At 38.5% G+C, this 15,991-nt stretch overlaps 1 protein-coding gene across 1 annotated transcript in view; it reads right to left on the bottom strand.

Moving 5' to 3' along the window:
- LOC134868515 (astrotactin-2-like) overlaps nt 1-8,173 on the bottom strand; it is a 233,974-nt gene extending 225,801 nt beyond the window's left edge. The window contains exon 1 of the mRNA XM_063889717.1: nt 7,594-8,173. Coding sequence (XP_063745787.1) covers nt 7,594-8,011 — 418 coding nt within the window. The 5' untranslated portion in view covers nt 8,012-8,173. The remainder of the gene's footprint in view (nt 1-7,593) is intronic.
- Nucleotides 8,174-15,991: the final 7,818 nt, after the last annotated feature.

Below are 15,991 nucleotides of genomic sequence, written 5' to 3'. Positions count from 1 at the left end.
GGGGGTGGACTCCACTGGTGTGGTCCATTCATGTCATCGTGTAAGCCAAAGTTCCCACACTGTGCAAGAAATGTCTATCAAACCAGAACAAGCTTAAAAAAGGCCCTTAGCAGAGTAAAAGATGATGGGGAGAATAATTCCTGCATAACTCGTTGCTACATTTAATTAAAACCTCAGATACAAGATTATTTCCAGCAATTATGTCACATAAAAAACACTTATATTTTATGTAAGGATTACAGTAAATGCCAGGTCAGTATGCAGCAGTGTCAGTATGCCCAAATGAATAGTAAAATACCAGGCAAGAAAAATATTACACATTGAAAATGTTTCCAATTTAGACTGACCATGTTCTTATTAATTCAATCAAAGCACATAACAGAATATCAATCCAGTGTATGTATGCTTTGAGGAACTGCTTCCACTGAATGAGTTGGTTAAATCCTCTATAAAGCCATGTATTAATCAGTTTTAAATTCTAAGGAAAACCTTGATTTCAGCTTGTGTTTGATTCTTTCGGCCTTTATCAACCTTTGTTGCAAACCTGCCCTTCTATTTCTTGTATGTTATTCAAACAAAACAGAGCTCAGTTCAAAAGGTTGTGTGTGCTTTTCTAGTAGCATCCTTATGTTATGCAAGTGCAGTATTGTCGGCAGAGGGTGACCTCAATAATCGCTAGGCAAATTTGAAGTTGGTCAAATATTTAACGTGGCTAATGTCATGCTTGGTTTTCCGGGATATTGTGTGCTAGTTTGGGGATTTTATCCGACCTCCACGAGCCCCCAATGCCTAGCTCGCATTGTAAAAATAAATTTACCAAGAGAGCAAATACATTACACAGTTTTTGTCACATGGGGCCCTCTATTATGTAGCAGTGGACACACTGGAGGAGCCCAAGGAGCAAAAAGAGAAACTAAATGGAATTGCTTTTATAAATCAGTGTCACATTATGCATTTAGTGCACAGAATGGAAAGCCCCTTTACAGTATACAAGCAGAAAGTTTATGAATCTTTTGGGGATCTGAAAAGGCTTTCTTGTTGCATACACTAGTCGAGCAGCACATACTTTTAGTCCGGCCTCACTTATCAAGATAAGCTGTCTTGGACTACTAAAAGGTCAATGTATGTTAATATAAAGGAATACTGTGTAAAAGCTCAGCAGAGATCCATCAGAGAGTCAGAGGGCCACAATCAATCTATGACATGCAGAAATACTTATGAAAACAATGTTATTTGTCTTACATTTTTGATGTTGATGTCTAAACAAGCGGTGTCCGTTAACCTACAGAGACATAGTACTGGTGAGAGTGCCTGGGTTTGTCACTGGACCTATAAAAGCTTTTAAAAGGCTCAGTGGAGGTCATGTGTGAAAAGCTCAGCTCAGATTTCTTAATATTAGATTCAATTGTTGCATGTCAAATTCAGCAGTTAGACATAAAAGCAGACAAACACAATCATTTGATACACAAGTTAGAAGCTCTTGTTTATTCATAGGAAATATTAACCACTTTAAAATGATTTACACATGTCTTTATTCCTCCTGCCAGGGTAAAAACTGAATGTTAACTGTGTCATTTTTAATAGATGATGGATGATGATCAAAACAAAAACTATTGAATGTTTGCCGTTCCCTCATTTGCCAGACATTATCTTTGATCTTCTTTGCCAATTAATAAAAATGAATCAACAATGGTGCATGTTGGTGCTTTGCATAAATCAGGGCAACACAAACCGAGCCTGTGCATTCATTAGGAGTATTTACATAAAGTTCTTTGTTCATTCCGTCAGAAGATATCTACAATGCCCCCTCTCAGCAATGGTAATGATCAAATGATTATCTTGGGATCAAAGCTGTCCACCATCGCCATGAGGCAAGACTAGAGCCCCGTCATAGCATTACAAAATACAGTTCCTGCAAAGCAAAGCCACCAGCTTGGGTCAATGACAACAATTCATTCATCCTTACGCCGGTCAACATTTAGATAAATGAGCTTGACTCTTCACACCAGTCAAATGCGTTACCCTTTGGGTTAGGAAAACAAACACAGGGATTTCTGTAGGAAAAGATGCATATGCACTCCCTGCATCAAACTCTTTTTTATGAACCAAAGTGATTGTCAAAGTGTGTGCAATAGCCTAATTACAACTTTCAGAGTTAACTAGACATGGAAATAAGTCTAAATCAACAGTTCAGATAAGGGTTATCTGTCTCTAATTTTGTTTGGTGAATTAACAAAGAAAAATCACTGTTTTACTGCATGACAACCAATTGACACCAAAAACCTGAATAAATTATTGAAAAATGTTAATTAATGCTCCATACCGGGGCCTCTGAGGAGTTGGTCTCTACCGATCATTAGGGGATTTACTAATGAAACAGCAACTATTCATGTATTTGTGTTAACGGGGTTTACCAGCACACAATTTCTGCATGACACCACCCCAACACCAAGGAAGCCCATGAGGACTTTGGATTGGTTTTACTATGCATTCTCTTAATTGTGTCCATTCAATTACAGAATTAAAACCAACTATATTGTTTTCAATTCAATGTTGAGCAAAGTGTTAAAAGCAGACTTGCAATTCTACAGACACGTGTTCACGACCATACAGACAACACTAAACGAGGGGACATATATTGAGAGATGATTTATGCCACAGATGGCTGTAACTTGGCAGGTATATGCATAACAATGAGACACAAACCAATGTACATGTAATCTCATACAAAGTCTTCATCCCAAGACAAACCTACACACATCACCATAAGAGCACTTTCACCCACAACTTTAAACTAACAATTCAGAGCTCAATTAATGGCCAAAACAACTTCCCAATACTATGCATGTCTTTTCTCCATTTCACTTTCACACATCTTGTGTTGCCTTGGCAAAGCTGTCAAAATAACGTCAAATGTGACACCTTTATACACAGTCGCTACACAAAGCTGTGTCTGGGTTTAACACAGGCACATCAATTCTTCACATGCAAGTGAAACCCTTCTTGAGCAGTCATATCTCAATTGTCATCAACATTCAAAATGATCTCTTTAAAAACAGAAAACAAAAAGATTTATAACTGTTTGACAGAGGTTGTGTGATATAACATGCCATACACTCAAATTAGCTAAAACTGTGTCTTCAATGTTATCAACGAGGTGATAGAACATATCACATCAAAATTATCTTAGTCAAAAAAACGTATTCCCGTTTTTTTTTTTGTTCTGGCTCTTTGTTCCACTACTCTGATCATCATAATTTCCATAATGTAAATTCAACACAATCAAGGACATGTTTGTAAGTTTTTTTATATCAGTATATTACTTGCTACATTAACCAATTTGTTTAAGACATCTCTGACTTGCATTGCAACAAACCAATAGGCAAGAGACACTTGGGCAGGGAACACGATCTACTGTGATAGTTAGGAACATAATTCCCACTAGAAATGAGGTTGTATGTAGTACAGCATTGTAGCATATAATACAATGTAGCATTTCATATGATGCCAACATAGACAATTTGATGGCCTCCACCATGGATACTATTCTTAAACGTCTCTGAACACCTCCTCGTGTGAGATGAATGAACTTGTTCCCATCTACACTCCATTCAAAACAGTGCTAAAAGAAGTGCTATCCTAAAAAAATGTTTAAAACTGTACAAGACTCACACCAACTTAGCACCACACCGGGTAATAACTCCCATCTCTCCTGTTGACCTTTGCCCACTCTCTTAAGTTCTTGTCCTGCAGTGCTAAGCTCAACCCCTGACATAGGATTGAGACGGTATGCAGTACATGTTTTGTGGCACAGGGAACAGAGTGCTCGCTCTGTTACAGGGATTCTTTTTTTCACTTTACCACTGATGCGTTTTAATCTCCCATCTCTGAGCAAGCAGGAACTGCTGTTACTGCTGCTTAGAGAGATACACCGAGGCAGAGAGAGGAGATGGAGAGAAAGAGAGGGGAAAGAGGCGGGTTGACAAGCCAGAGTTCGACAAGAAGCAATAAAAAAAGACCAAGATGTGGTAGAAAATTAAAAGTGTAAAGCTCTAATCCAATTTGGTGGATAGAGATGAGAAAGGACAGAGAGAGAATGTTTTTACTCCTGCCTTAAGTGCCTGAAGGTTTTCAGAAAGGTGAACTCCTAATGAGGTGTTTACCGAGTCAGCCATGTTGCTAAACATATCGATTTTCACCCAGTCTCACATCACTTAAAATGAGCAAGAAAATTATCTTGTGTGACAAGGCATAGCAGCATCGAATTCTCTCCAAAGAAAAAACTGGATTGCTTAAAGGTTCCATCACAGTACCACTTCATTAAAAATGAGCATTAACACTCATTTTTTGAAGCGAAATGAGAGTGGAACCGTAGTGGGATAGCATTAATAAAGAAAAGATCTCATCGCTTAAAGGTTAAACACATAATTCCTTGAATGTGACTTATAGATCAACCATTTTTCAACATACTAAAATGCATCCACAGGAAACAGACATATCAGCAAATCCATTACTTGTTATGGTGCACCGAGTGTGTGCTTATTAAATGTATTTATTTCTCCAACTGTTTGCTTTGTTATTATTTTGTTCACCGAAGGAGAAGAGTAATAACACAAAACAAGAAACAGGGGCACAGGTAAGGGCCTTGTACATTTCCTCTGCACTGCCCTTTCTGCTCATCCATTCTCCATGACACTCGAGGCAATAAATCAAAGCTGAGCGGGCAGTGGGCCACAGTGAGAAGGGGACTCGCTGGCCTAGTCCCACCTTCCCCAACCTCTGAACGCTCAGTCGACAAAACAATTCAACATCTGACAGAATTGAAGAAGCTGACACAGGACTGTGCTCATTAGGGCCTGGATGGCATTTGACTAATAAAAGGTATGCCCCAGCATTTGTAAATCTCTCTGGTATCCTTTTTTGGGGGGAAAAGTAAACAGATACAGCTGGTCCAAGTAGATTTAAGGTACTCAATGTGCACTTTTACACGTCAGTCAAGCGCAGCAGTGGTAAAAGCTGACTGAAGAGGCAACAAAAGTACATTGTAAGCAATAAAGTGAGCATATATAATGAAGTATGGTAATCCGTTCTGAAAATAAAAACTGCACAGATTTCTTGAGCATGAGAGGTCAACATACAGTATGTGTCTAATGAGACACCAGCTAGAACATTCCGTGTGTTAACTCTGCAGTATCACAGTCAGTAAGAAGTTTCAGCTATTTATTTTGTTTTATTTGACTGCGAGTTGTTTACATTATATGCTATGATTCTCTGTTCTTTAGTTCAGCTTACATTATTGTAGTTGTTATTGTAGTCTGTTGTTTTCAAAAGGCACTGATGTTTACAGCTTCCTGAAAACATCAAAACATGAGAGATTAAAAGAACTGAATTCGTAGGGTCGTTGCCTCGATCCAACACAACTTTATATAATGATCAGTGGGTATATAAAGAACCAACGATACATTTACATGTATGGTTCCAAAGACAAACCATATGTCTGTGCATATGATTATGTTTGGTCGGGCTTCAGCTTTTGAAGCAACCTGGAGCACCACAGTTTACAATCTTACAAGAAGTTATAAAATTGATAGAAAAGTAATGCAACTAATGCAATCATGATGAGAAACATTCGCTGACTATGTGATTTAAATTGCTCATGTTGTCCTGCTCACTGAATCAACATCACCGTTTATTGTTATGATGTCAAGTTACAACATTTTCTTTTACAAGCTGAACTCCGCCTCTAATACATCCTTCAGGAGGAAAGCTGACAGGATGACCTAAATGGTGTCGACTACCGAACACGAGGAAACACCAATGACACCAAAATGTCTTCTGCATTGGAATCATGTGTCAGGAACTAAACACAATCATTATGAGGGTTTTCATATTGCAGGAGACTCAAATATTAGATATTGAAACATTAGACTTCTACATTTCAATTGTAAAAAGAAACGCCTTACTGGTGTATTTCCAAACATGAATTTATATTGAATGTCGTAAATTACATCTTTTTAGCGTGAGCATCCAGACACCAAAGCAGTTATTCAGTTTCACAATGTGGTCAACAGCATGACCAAACATGCTTGCATTAAAAATATTAAAAACCCCTTTCTCATCCTCCCTCTACAGCACGCAGTCATGCACTGGAAGGGCGAAGCAGCAAATTTGCTAGCTGGCTGACTGGGAGGACAGAGAGGCCTTTCTCACCAGTCAACGGCTGTCCTTAATGAGAATAGAAAGTGATTTACTAGCTTAATGCTCCAGCCCTCAGTCTGCCTGCCTGCCCGCCTTTGCTCCACGCTGCCAGTTCACTCAGCACTCCTCATACAGAAAATAAAACCGAGATAAGAGAAAAAGAAACAAAGAAAAGGAAAAGAAGATAGCAAACCAGGGTCTGAAAAATGTGGTAATGAGACATGGACTTTCTCAGTAACCACATCAACGACCTCCACCAAGTCTTGCATCTTTGTGTTTGCCATATAACAGGTTTGCTATCATTCAGAGCCAACACAGACAGATGCCATGAACTGATTGAGAAGTGGAACAATGCGTATATCCTATTCCCTGTGCAGCTTATTGCATGTAGCAAACATTATTGTGTGCCCCACACTCTGTACTGCACCGCTACCAATACACAAAAAGAAAAAAGTTGCTAATTTCACAGACACCAAGGGACAAGTATAAGAACATCCATCTTCCTCGTGCCTCAGTGACATAAGTGAGAAATATGGGGGAAGCAACGTAAGCAAGTTACCTTCATGCAAAGTCTGCTACTCTTTCAAAGCAAATACCTTTTGGGGTTGTTAGAAGACAGAAACATTTTCACACTACCGTGTCCTCTATGATTATCCAATCAGTGATTCTACTTTCAAGACATTTTAAAGTCAGTGTCTTTCAGAGGGACTTTCAGATGAAGAGTTATCAAAGACATGTGTTGTGCTGTGTTGTGTTGTGTGGATTCACTCAGTTTTATGAGGCTAAACAAACAAAAAGGGGATGTGCAAGTTAAAACCTACCATGGTCAAATGTTGACAGCGGTGCAAAATCTAGGCTAGTATTTCATTCAGTCGAACATCAGCAATGATTGTGTGCTATGAATTATGTGCTCAAGTGAGAGTAAAATACCAATTTCATGCATATATGCAGGGCCAAATTGGATTCCTTGATTGGGGCACCATACTTAGGCTTTGCACTAAGTCATAATCATATTAAACCAAAAAATAGGAAAGCTAGACAGAAAGAGAGAGGAGGAAGAAGAGGGTCACTTAAACATGAGCTGCACTAAGTTAGTTTGTATCCCATGCCGAAGCAGCAACATTTAAGTAACAGAAGGGAAAGGGGAAATTAACACTATCTTTTTTACAGGATTATTGGTGGCACATAATGTCTGCTCGACAACCTTAAAGTTACAATTGAAACAGAACAAGCTAATGGAAACAGCCAGGGAGTGCGTGTTTGAGCCCATGTTTTTTGGGGAATGTAGCTCAGGGTGAACACAGGCTGCCAGTAGGCATGGTCCCAATGCGCACAAACGTGCATGTAGGGTGACTGGTTATCATAGTGGAGCGCAAACAGCACAGCAGTTCTTACCGAGTGTGAAGAAGGGGAGAGCTGTGTTGTCAAGATCATCCATTACGGAAATTCGCCCAGGTAGGTCTGTTCTAACGAATAACAGGAGTCGGGATTCCCCTCCTCCTCCTGCTGCTCCTCCTCCACCACCAGCACCACCACCAGTTCCTCCTCCAGCAGCTCCACCTGCTCCAGCAGCACCACCTCCTCCGACCACGTTCCCCGAAGCTCCGCCGGTGAAGCTGAACTCGTTCTCCCGGAGTACGGGCAAGGTGGACACGGTTACGGTTTTCACCTCACATGGCGCCTCCGCGTCGCTCTCTTTCTTTCTTTCTTCGTCGGGCACAGTCGCCCCTCTGTTTGCTTGGACTGTCACCGTGCTCGTTAGGAAGAGCCCCGCAAGAAGGAGGTGGAGGTGCGGCAGTGATATCCGCGCCATCCCGCTCCTCGTGTGTGGTTCTCTCGCTTTGAGTGGGGCTCATAAGCTGTCCGTTCACTTATAGCAGGCTACAGACGCTGCAAAGGAGTCGCGTCCGTCCAGGAGGCGGCAGCACAGGTGTAGTGAGGATGACATCTTTCCGCTCCTCACACATCCATTCGTGTTCACACAGTGGGACAACACATCACTTAAACACGGAGTAGCACGTGTCCTGTTAAAGGCAAACATGAGGTGGAGTCACCACGTTAGTCATTATGCAGTTTTCTAAAAAAAATAAATAAGAAAATCTCCAAAAGACCGAATGTAACAGTTATGATTTGTTGACGCTCTTATTGTTTATGCATTGAAATAAGTGAGTATGGTAGAATTATTTCTTTAAATTAACAATCATAAGTAAATGGAGGAACTTTGTAGCCACATTATTAATACGTTACATTTTCCAAGCATATCTTTTGAGGTACAACATTGATTATTGACCTGGGAAACAATTTTTAAAAATGATCTAGTCAAGGTCTCTTTTGAAGTTGTGGAGCTTCTTTTTTTTTTTTTTTAAATATAGGCCTATCACATAATATGTTTTCAGCACTTTGTGTTTGCCAGATCTACAAGGTCCATGCATACAAATACATTGATCTCAGAAAAGAGGTGATTTATGCCAAATTTGAGCTAATTGCTTATTTCATATTTATCCAAACCAGCTCCAAAATTGAAGTTCAAATTGAGATATTGCACCTTACAATACAGACATTATTAAAACCTTAAGGCTCATTAAGTAGGAGTTCTGGAGCATTTAATCATGTCATGATCTTCATCAGCAGATGCTATTTGCCAGGTTACAGTTATTTTTTTTATGAATTTCATAAATGTTTTATCTATTTTCTTTTACTTTAATTCTTGCCTTATTACGAAAGGATATAATATGTCTGGTTTGGGTCAATAAGTTCAATGGACAGCCTGAGGCAAAGCATACTGTACATGTCATCATCCAAACACACATATTAATGTTTAACACACTGCATTGTCTGTAAATAGTTATTCATAAAAAAACAAATCAGATGCAGAAGCACTCCTGGTTTATATCTCCTCTTATTTTATAAATGAGGCCCTGGATCTTCAACTTATCATGCCTGCCCCAAAAGAGTTAGCACTGTAGGAAGTGCACAGCAAAGGATTTTCAATCATTCATACATCAATTGCCAACTCATGCACTGGTAACATAGATCCTTCAAAATATAAAAGAGACATTCCTAGTCCCATGCCTACTCTGCAGTTTCACCTCAAAGATCCCGGTTCAAAGTAAGTTGCATTCATCCCACCCTGAAAATTATTTCTTTGTAGATTCCTTTGTAAATGTGTATGTTTGTGTGTTTCTTTTTTTTAAAGAAAAGCATTAAATCAAACCTATTGAGACACAAGGTTCAATAGTTCAAAGGAGTTGAGATATAAGGGAATGTACCTACTGAACACACACAGTAGGTAGATTTCCTGAGGGGCGTCTGTGGCTAAGGAAGCAGAGTGGTCATGCACAAATCAATCCGTAGGCTAGACACTGAAACCCAAATTGCTCTGATGGGTGTGATAATGTGACCTCATAATGGACAGCTGACATTGGAGAAAAAAAGTCCTCTGGAAAAAATTGGAAGCATATCCTCTAATTCATGAGTTGTTGGAGAAGGCAAAGCTTAAAGGATAGGGAGTATTTGTCTCACATTCAACTATGGACAAATATGCAAATCAATGCAAATATGCTGGCTACTGTGAAGACATTCTACACATTTTAAAAGGATTTATTCAAATGGTGTTGAATCTACGTTAAATGTATTTAATGTTTCTTGTAATGTTACGGTTCAATAACACTTTAATTATGTTGTGTTGCCTTTATTGTCACCCTGACTGTCATTACTGTACCATGTCTCTGTCCGTGGTGCTGAAACATTCAAACGTATAATCTGTCTTAATGCCAAGAAACAAAGTACTACACAGTATGTATTACTAGTCCACTAAATTTAAATTGACCTTTTTTTTAGCTGTGCACTTAAAGTCAAGGATACAATATGTGCATTAATCATACGGTGACTTGAGAAAGAGAAGTAAAATGTTTCACCAAATAATTAATATTTTATTTTTAGCTCTCCAAGATCTTTCTGAAGCTGTCAACTTATTTTATTCATCATCTCCTTTGTGTATTACATAGTGAGACAAGGTTTTCCAGCGCTCACACACATCTTTATATTTTATATCCATAGTCTGCATATTAACATTTTTCAGTATAGTTTGAGTTTGAGTGTCACTTCTCCAGTATGGACATACTGCTTTCTCCAAACTTGAGAATAAGAGCTGAGAATTAATATGGAAACAGGCCACAGCACCAGCTTCTCCCTGTATCTCTCAATGGTGCTGAAATATTCAAACACACACTCGCTCTCAGTGTTTCTCCGTTGTGAAAAGCATTCACTCACAGGGTCTACAAGTAACCAAGCTTCCAGTCTTGAGCAATAAGGTGCACACTGGCACAAGTATTGTTTTTCTGAAAATGTAAATTAAAGTAAATCATTAATTTAAAATCATTGAGCCACTGTTGTTTGAGCAGTAGTTTGAACAGGCCCCGCGCTCTCCTAATAAATTAACACAGTATAACCCTAGCCACAGTATTTAGAAAGGAATGCATATTCCATTAAACTTTTTTAGGAAAAACAAACATGTGCACTAAAAGTTATTGTCAAGCTTTCTTTTTTGGAATGCAGTTTCTTGAAGAGGCATACAACTCGTCAAATATGTCTTAATATGCCTTATGGGCATTCAGTAGTCGTGTCCTTATGACAAATTCAAAAATTAAACTCAAACTAGTACCACGCAGCATCACATTCGTTGGTGATGTTCCTATTGACTGTTTTTTTTACAGATGCAAATTAGGTCAAGGTTGAAGTTATTTGACATGTTGCATTGGTGTGAATAAAGTCAAAGCTCTGATTTTCACAGATATATAAAACTGAATTGGCAGGGCAATGACATTTGAGTATCATACTTTTTGGAAAACATAAAGAACATTTGAGCTCTAACAATTCAGCCAAAACGTCCCTGAGCATTTTCAGACCATCAAACAATTGTGATCATCAATATGTCAGATAAGTCAACACTTAACTTTCAAACAATGTACCGTAGATGTAGGTGTTGAAACATTATCTGTGTGTGTCTCTCTTTGGATTTGATATATGTTAAGCCATAGACATTTTAAAAATCAGAGCTGGTTTTATATCTTGTATACACTATATTCACATTTGGTCATTTTGTTTTGGAAGTCCTTGCTTTTCATAGTATATTTAATCAAGCATGACACATCTAAAAATAACTGTGCAACAGTGAACATCACATCCTTGTTATTTGCCATAATATGTAGACTTCAAAAGATTGAAGCAGTTGCACAGCTGACCCAGCAATGCAATCGTCATAAGTCACAAAGTTTGCTTACGACACTCAAAAGACAAGGATGTGCCACTTGTGTTCTTTTGCATTACCATATTTCCTTGCATCTCCCCCATCTATCTCAAAGTGGAAGAACTAAGACATGAGGGACAGAGTAAAATAGAAAAGGATGAACAAAGATGCATTGAAAGAAGACAAATGAGATGAGCCCTGGGTGTATTTGTGTCTATTTTATTTGTTTGAATCAACTTCAATCGAAAGGACGCACATGTCAAGTTCAATACAAATCAAATACAGCATTTGTGGATTTTCTTTATTTTTTATTCTGTTAGATTTTGAAAACCACAAAGTCAAGATCCATTTTTTTTATTATATTATTTTCTTATACTTAAATATTTTAGAATGATAAAAGAAGGACCATAGTGCAAGCTTATTGGGTATGATGTTTTGACATACACTAAACCGTTATCATTATCAATTTGTGTTTTCACCCGTTGGTTTCTAAGGTGGGAAGAAGAAGGCATTGCTTTTTATCTTGCTAGTGACACCTAAAGTTGGCACGGAGTTAGAAGCTAATTGGTATCCTTACATCTCTTAAAATGCTGTTGCTCGAGTTTTTAATCCATACTTTGAAAAGTGACTCATCTTGGTCCCCTACCACATCCACCACCCCTAAATTATTTTGCATTTGGGCAACTTTTTTCCTATCCTTTCTGGGTTAATTTGACACTTTATTCATTCAGTCATAATGATTTCCTTATGGAATAGTTGGATACACAGATTAGCCTAAAGGGCACATTTGACCAGATTTGCTTTCCTTGTATTGAAAGTGCTGACACTGTGGATAGATCTACTGGGGGGTCAACGGAGCATATGCGGTAGTTTCACACACATGACCTCTTTCGCTGATAGATTTTATTGAACACTGTCTGCCTTTAATGGGCAAACAGTAACAAGACATCAGATAGGTCTGATTGATGTCGGTGTGTTCTGTGAGGTGGGGGGGGAGCTGAAAGTAGCTACTTAAACAAGGGTAGGGAAAGGAAAACTGCATTGTTATTAGCTGATGGAGAGCTGTGGTTGGTTATATGAGATTTATTGCTCAGGAAATTGCTTCGACCTGAATACTGTGGCAGCCTCTGACTTTTTCAAAATTGAATTTGATAGACAACAAGCTAAGGTCCACTGCACCGAGACAGAACTGGTTAAACAGATTTATGTGGCATAATGAGCAAAAGACCTGACCTTTTTTCCTTGCTTCCTTCCGCAAGGCTGAAAAATGTTATTTGATGTCATAAAAATGATTTTAAAAAAGTCTGTCTTCTGCTCTTTCCTTTGGGTTAGAGAGTACATATACATCATGTGGGCATTCGGCATGAGATTTGCAGACTTAGCATCAGATAAAATGTCATATATGAGTAGAGCCTAATAAGAATCCCATGTTGGTGCTATAGAGGAAAAGTGTCTGCACCATGGATATCTCAGTATTTTATTTTAAGCGATCTGATAATGTTGTTGAGATATTCCAGTCTGGACGAAGGTGATAGAACAGGCTGCTATTTTCAATCCACACAACCATGCAGCTTTAAAGGCTAAAAAGGACGGTGTCATGAAATCAGGAAATTAATGAAGCTACACTCATACCTCGTTCTTGTGGCTTCCTCTATTCTCTTGAGTAGGTTCGAGTAGAATCTGAAAGCGGTGTGCTGTACTGGCAGTGTTCCCCTGTGCTATCTTTGTTAATTGATTAGTTTAAGTTATCTGGAGACTGCCCCAGTTCTGCAGGTGTAAACAAAGAGCTCCTCATTTAGAAACTGGGTTACACCTGGGGGACATATACACCCACAAAACACACATAAGCCCACCGTAAACACCACCTAGCAAATTGGTTTAGTGGGTGCTGAGCACATTCCAACAAATGTGAGCAGTAAGCTACTGATAACTCCTTTTAGTTCAAAGTAGAGACATCAAATCTGTTCCCCTAATTTGCCGACTGATGTAACATGTGGGGGTTGGACCTTGAAATATTTCATGGTCATTCAAATGGGCTTCCATCCACACTGGTACATTTCATGAAATCAAGAAAGATAAGTGTGTTGGGATGCAATTAACTGTGTCTCCGCTTAATCTGCTGGATTCATTTCACTGAGTGAACATCACAGGAAAAGTTAGGTTAGTGAGTTTGGTAAAGCAACATCAGCATTTTGTTCACGGAAGTGCATGTGGCTTTGTTCTTGTCCTCCATAGAGGACACGAGAATGTACTATGTGGTTCACTGTAACATATGAGACAGCTCTCTCACTGAGGCAGAAAACTAAATTAAAACACTAACTGACACAAAACCAGTGGGGAAAAGTCATGACCTGAGTTATGGGCCGATGAGGAACCATAAGCTCTTTGGAATACAGTTTTGTAACATAATAGGAGAGTTCAAAATACTTCAGGAAGAAATGTAGATAGAAATGTTTGTTAGAATCTCAGGTTTGTAAGCTTTGTGGCTCAAGGGTTAGGTAGCAGAGAATAACAAAAGTAAACATAAATCATAAAGATTAGTAAAACATTAAAGATATCATACGTTATGAGTGGGTTTTGGTCAGTTTATGTTTAATTTCTCTACAAAGTCTTCAGGAAATGACATTCTGTAAAATAAAAACCTTGTTTTTTACCTTGTAATGTTTATTCCATTCTCTTGGTTAATGTGCATATTGTGTTCAATGTAAATAATTGATAAGGTCAACTTAAAACCTATGAATAAGTAAAAACATATGGCACTAAGTGAATGCAGGGTGAGGTGGAGTTTGTGTTGCAGCAGTGGGCAGTGAGCAGCATTTTCATAGACATTTCTGTTAAAGGTATGCGGTTGGTCCGGTCTGTGCTGAAACTATCGACATTGTTTGTGTTATGTAGACAGCAAGAGACCAGTCCTAGCCTGTGTCCATGATGCTTTATGCTGCCTGCTTCGGTGGGACCATAGAGCTGATTCATGTCTCTGCTACACAGCAGCCATGCACTGTTGTCATTCAGGGCCATATCCCACCTCATTGACAGGTCTGTGGCTCTCTGACAGACTTCAAATGTTAGAAAATCTACCTTTGGATGACCCCTTTCCCCCTCCTCCCTGCTCATATCATCTTCCATCATCCCCATTGAGAGTTGCCAGGTCAGCTGTCACCACTGTTTACTGTCCATATCCTGGCCCACTGACTCACCCATCCGTTAGTACCGCTGGTGACAGAGAGGGTAGGTGGGACAGTCAGGCAAGGTCAGAAATGTGGCCTTACATTACTCTGGCCTTGCTCTCTTCCATTACTTAAAGCCTTCCTTCCCGGTTCCTCCCCAATCCATCTGTCACCAGCATTTAGAGCCATGCAATATATTTTGCACCCCCAGGCTTGTTTCATTACAGCATTTAGGTTTTTGCACTGCAGAAAGTTGGTCTGAGAATTGAAATTGTTATCAAAAATGCAAGGACATTGATGAAGAACTCAGTTTAGAAAACAAATAAAGAAGCAGGACAAATTCTTATCAAATTATTGAAAAGAATGAGATTATATAAGAATATTTTATTTGACCTGAAGCAGGGACATTGACAATGTTATGGAAGAAAAAAAGGGAAATGCCTCATAACAAAAAACATAAATAAAGAAAATATTATTATAAAAGTGTTTAAAATCATTTACAAATCAAAATAAATGTTATAAAAACACAGAATGTCAAAATTGATTTAATGTGCTATAAAGTGTTATTTCTCTATTGTAATCGACAAGTCCCCTCTTCCTCTGTTTCCATGTTTCCAATTACATTTCTCTACATTGAAGCATTTATATTTAGATGTATGTCTTGTATAAGGGTTTCATGTTTATAAGAGTGTTCCTTCCTGTCAATACTAATTTAATCACTTGGTTTTGCTGAACTTGTGACTATCGTTCAAATTGGATTAATCTGCTATATTGAACCTTAAAAATCACAGCCAATTGCGACTACATCTTCAACCAAAATGGTTGGTTTTCTTATATAAACTGATAACATTTTTCAATTCTTCAGTTTATTTTATGGTCCTTCCGCCTTTAGAAACATCTGTTTTGTTCCTTGAAAACAAAACAGCCGCTCTGTGTTAAAGTTTGATTCTACAGAAAGATGAAGCCCCACAGCCCCACCAACTAGAACAAAGAACAGAGATTATAAAAGATACATTTCTGCTTCCCTGTTTTGGCCTCCAGTGAATGTTAAGACTCTCATTATAATTCTGGTTTTCTGGATGAAAGGTAGGCCAAAATGAATGTTCATGTGGAGAAACTTAAAATGGAGACTTATCCCAATGCAGATTTAGTTGCATATGACACTATGACACATATGAACTACCACCTGTTACTTGTGTAACACAGGTAACGGTCTAGCCAATGGGGATGTGTTGTTATTATGAAGACATTTTAAAGTGGCTTTTAAATCAGCAACATTTGAATAAATCTATGTTTTTAACCCCATTTTATAATCTATAATGTTTTATATGATTTTTAATTACATGTTTGAAAACCTAAGTTTACTGTTCTTACTAAA

This window comes from Eleginops maclovinus, chromosome 8 (genome assembly GCF_036324505.1).
Source record: "Eleginops maclovinus isolate JMC-PN-2008 ecotype Puerto Natales chromosome 8, JC_Emac_rtc_rv5, whole genome shotgun sequence".
Lineage (NCBI taxonomy): Eukaryota > Metazoa > Chordata > Actinopteri > Perciformes > Eleginopidae > Eleginops > Eleginops maclovinus.
The sequence above is the reverse complement of the archived record's forward strand: the minus strand, read 5'-3'. Positions and strand labels throughout refer to the sequence as shown.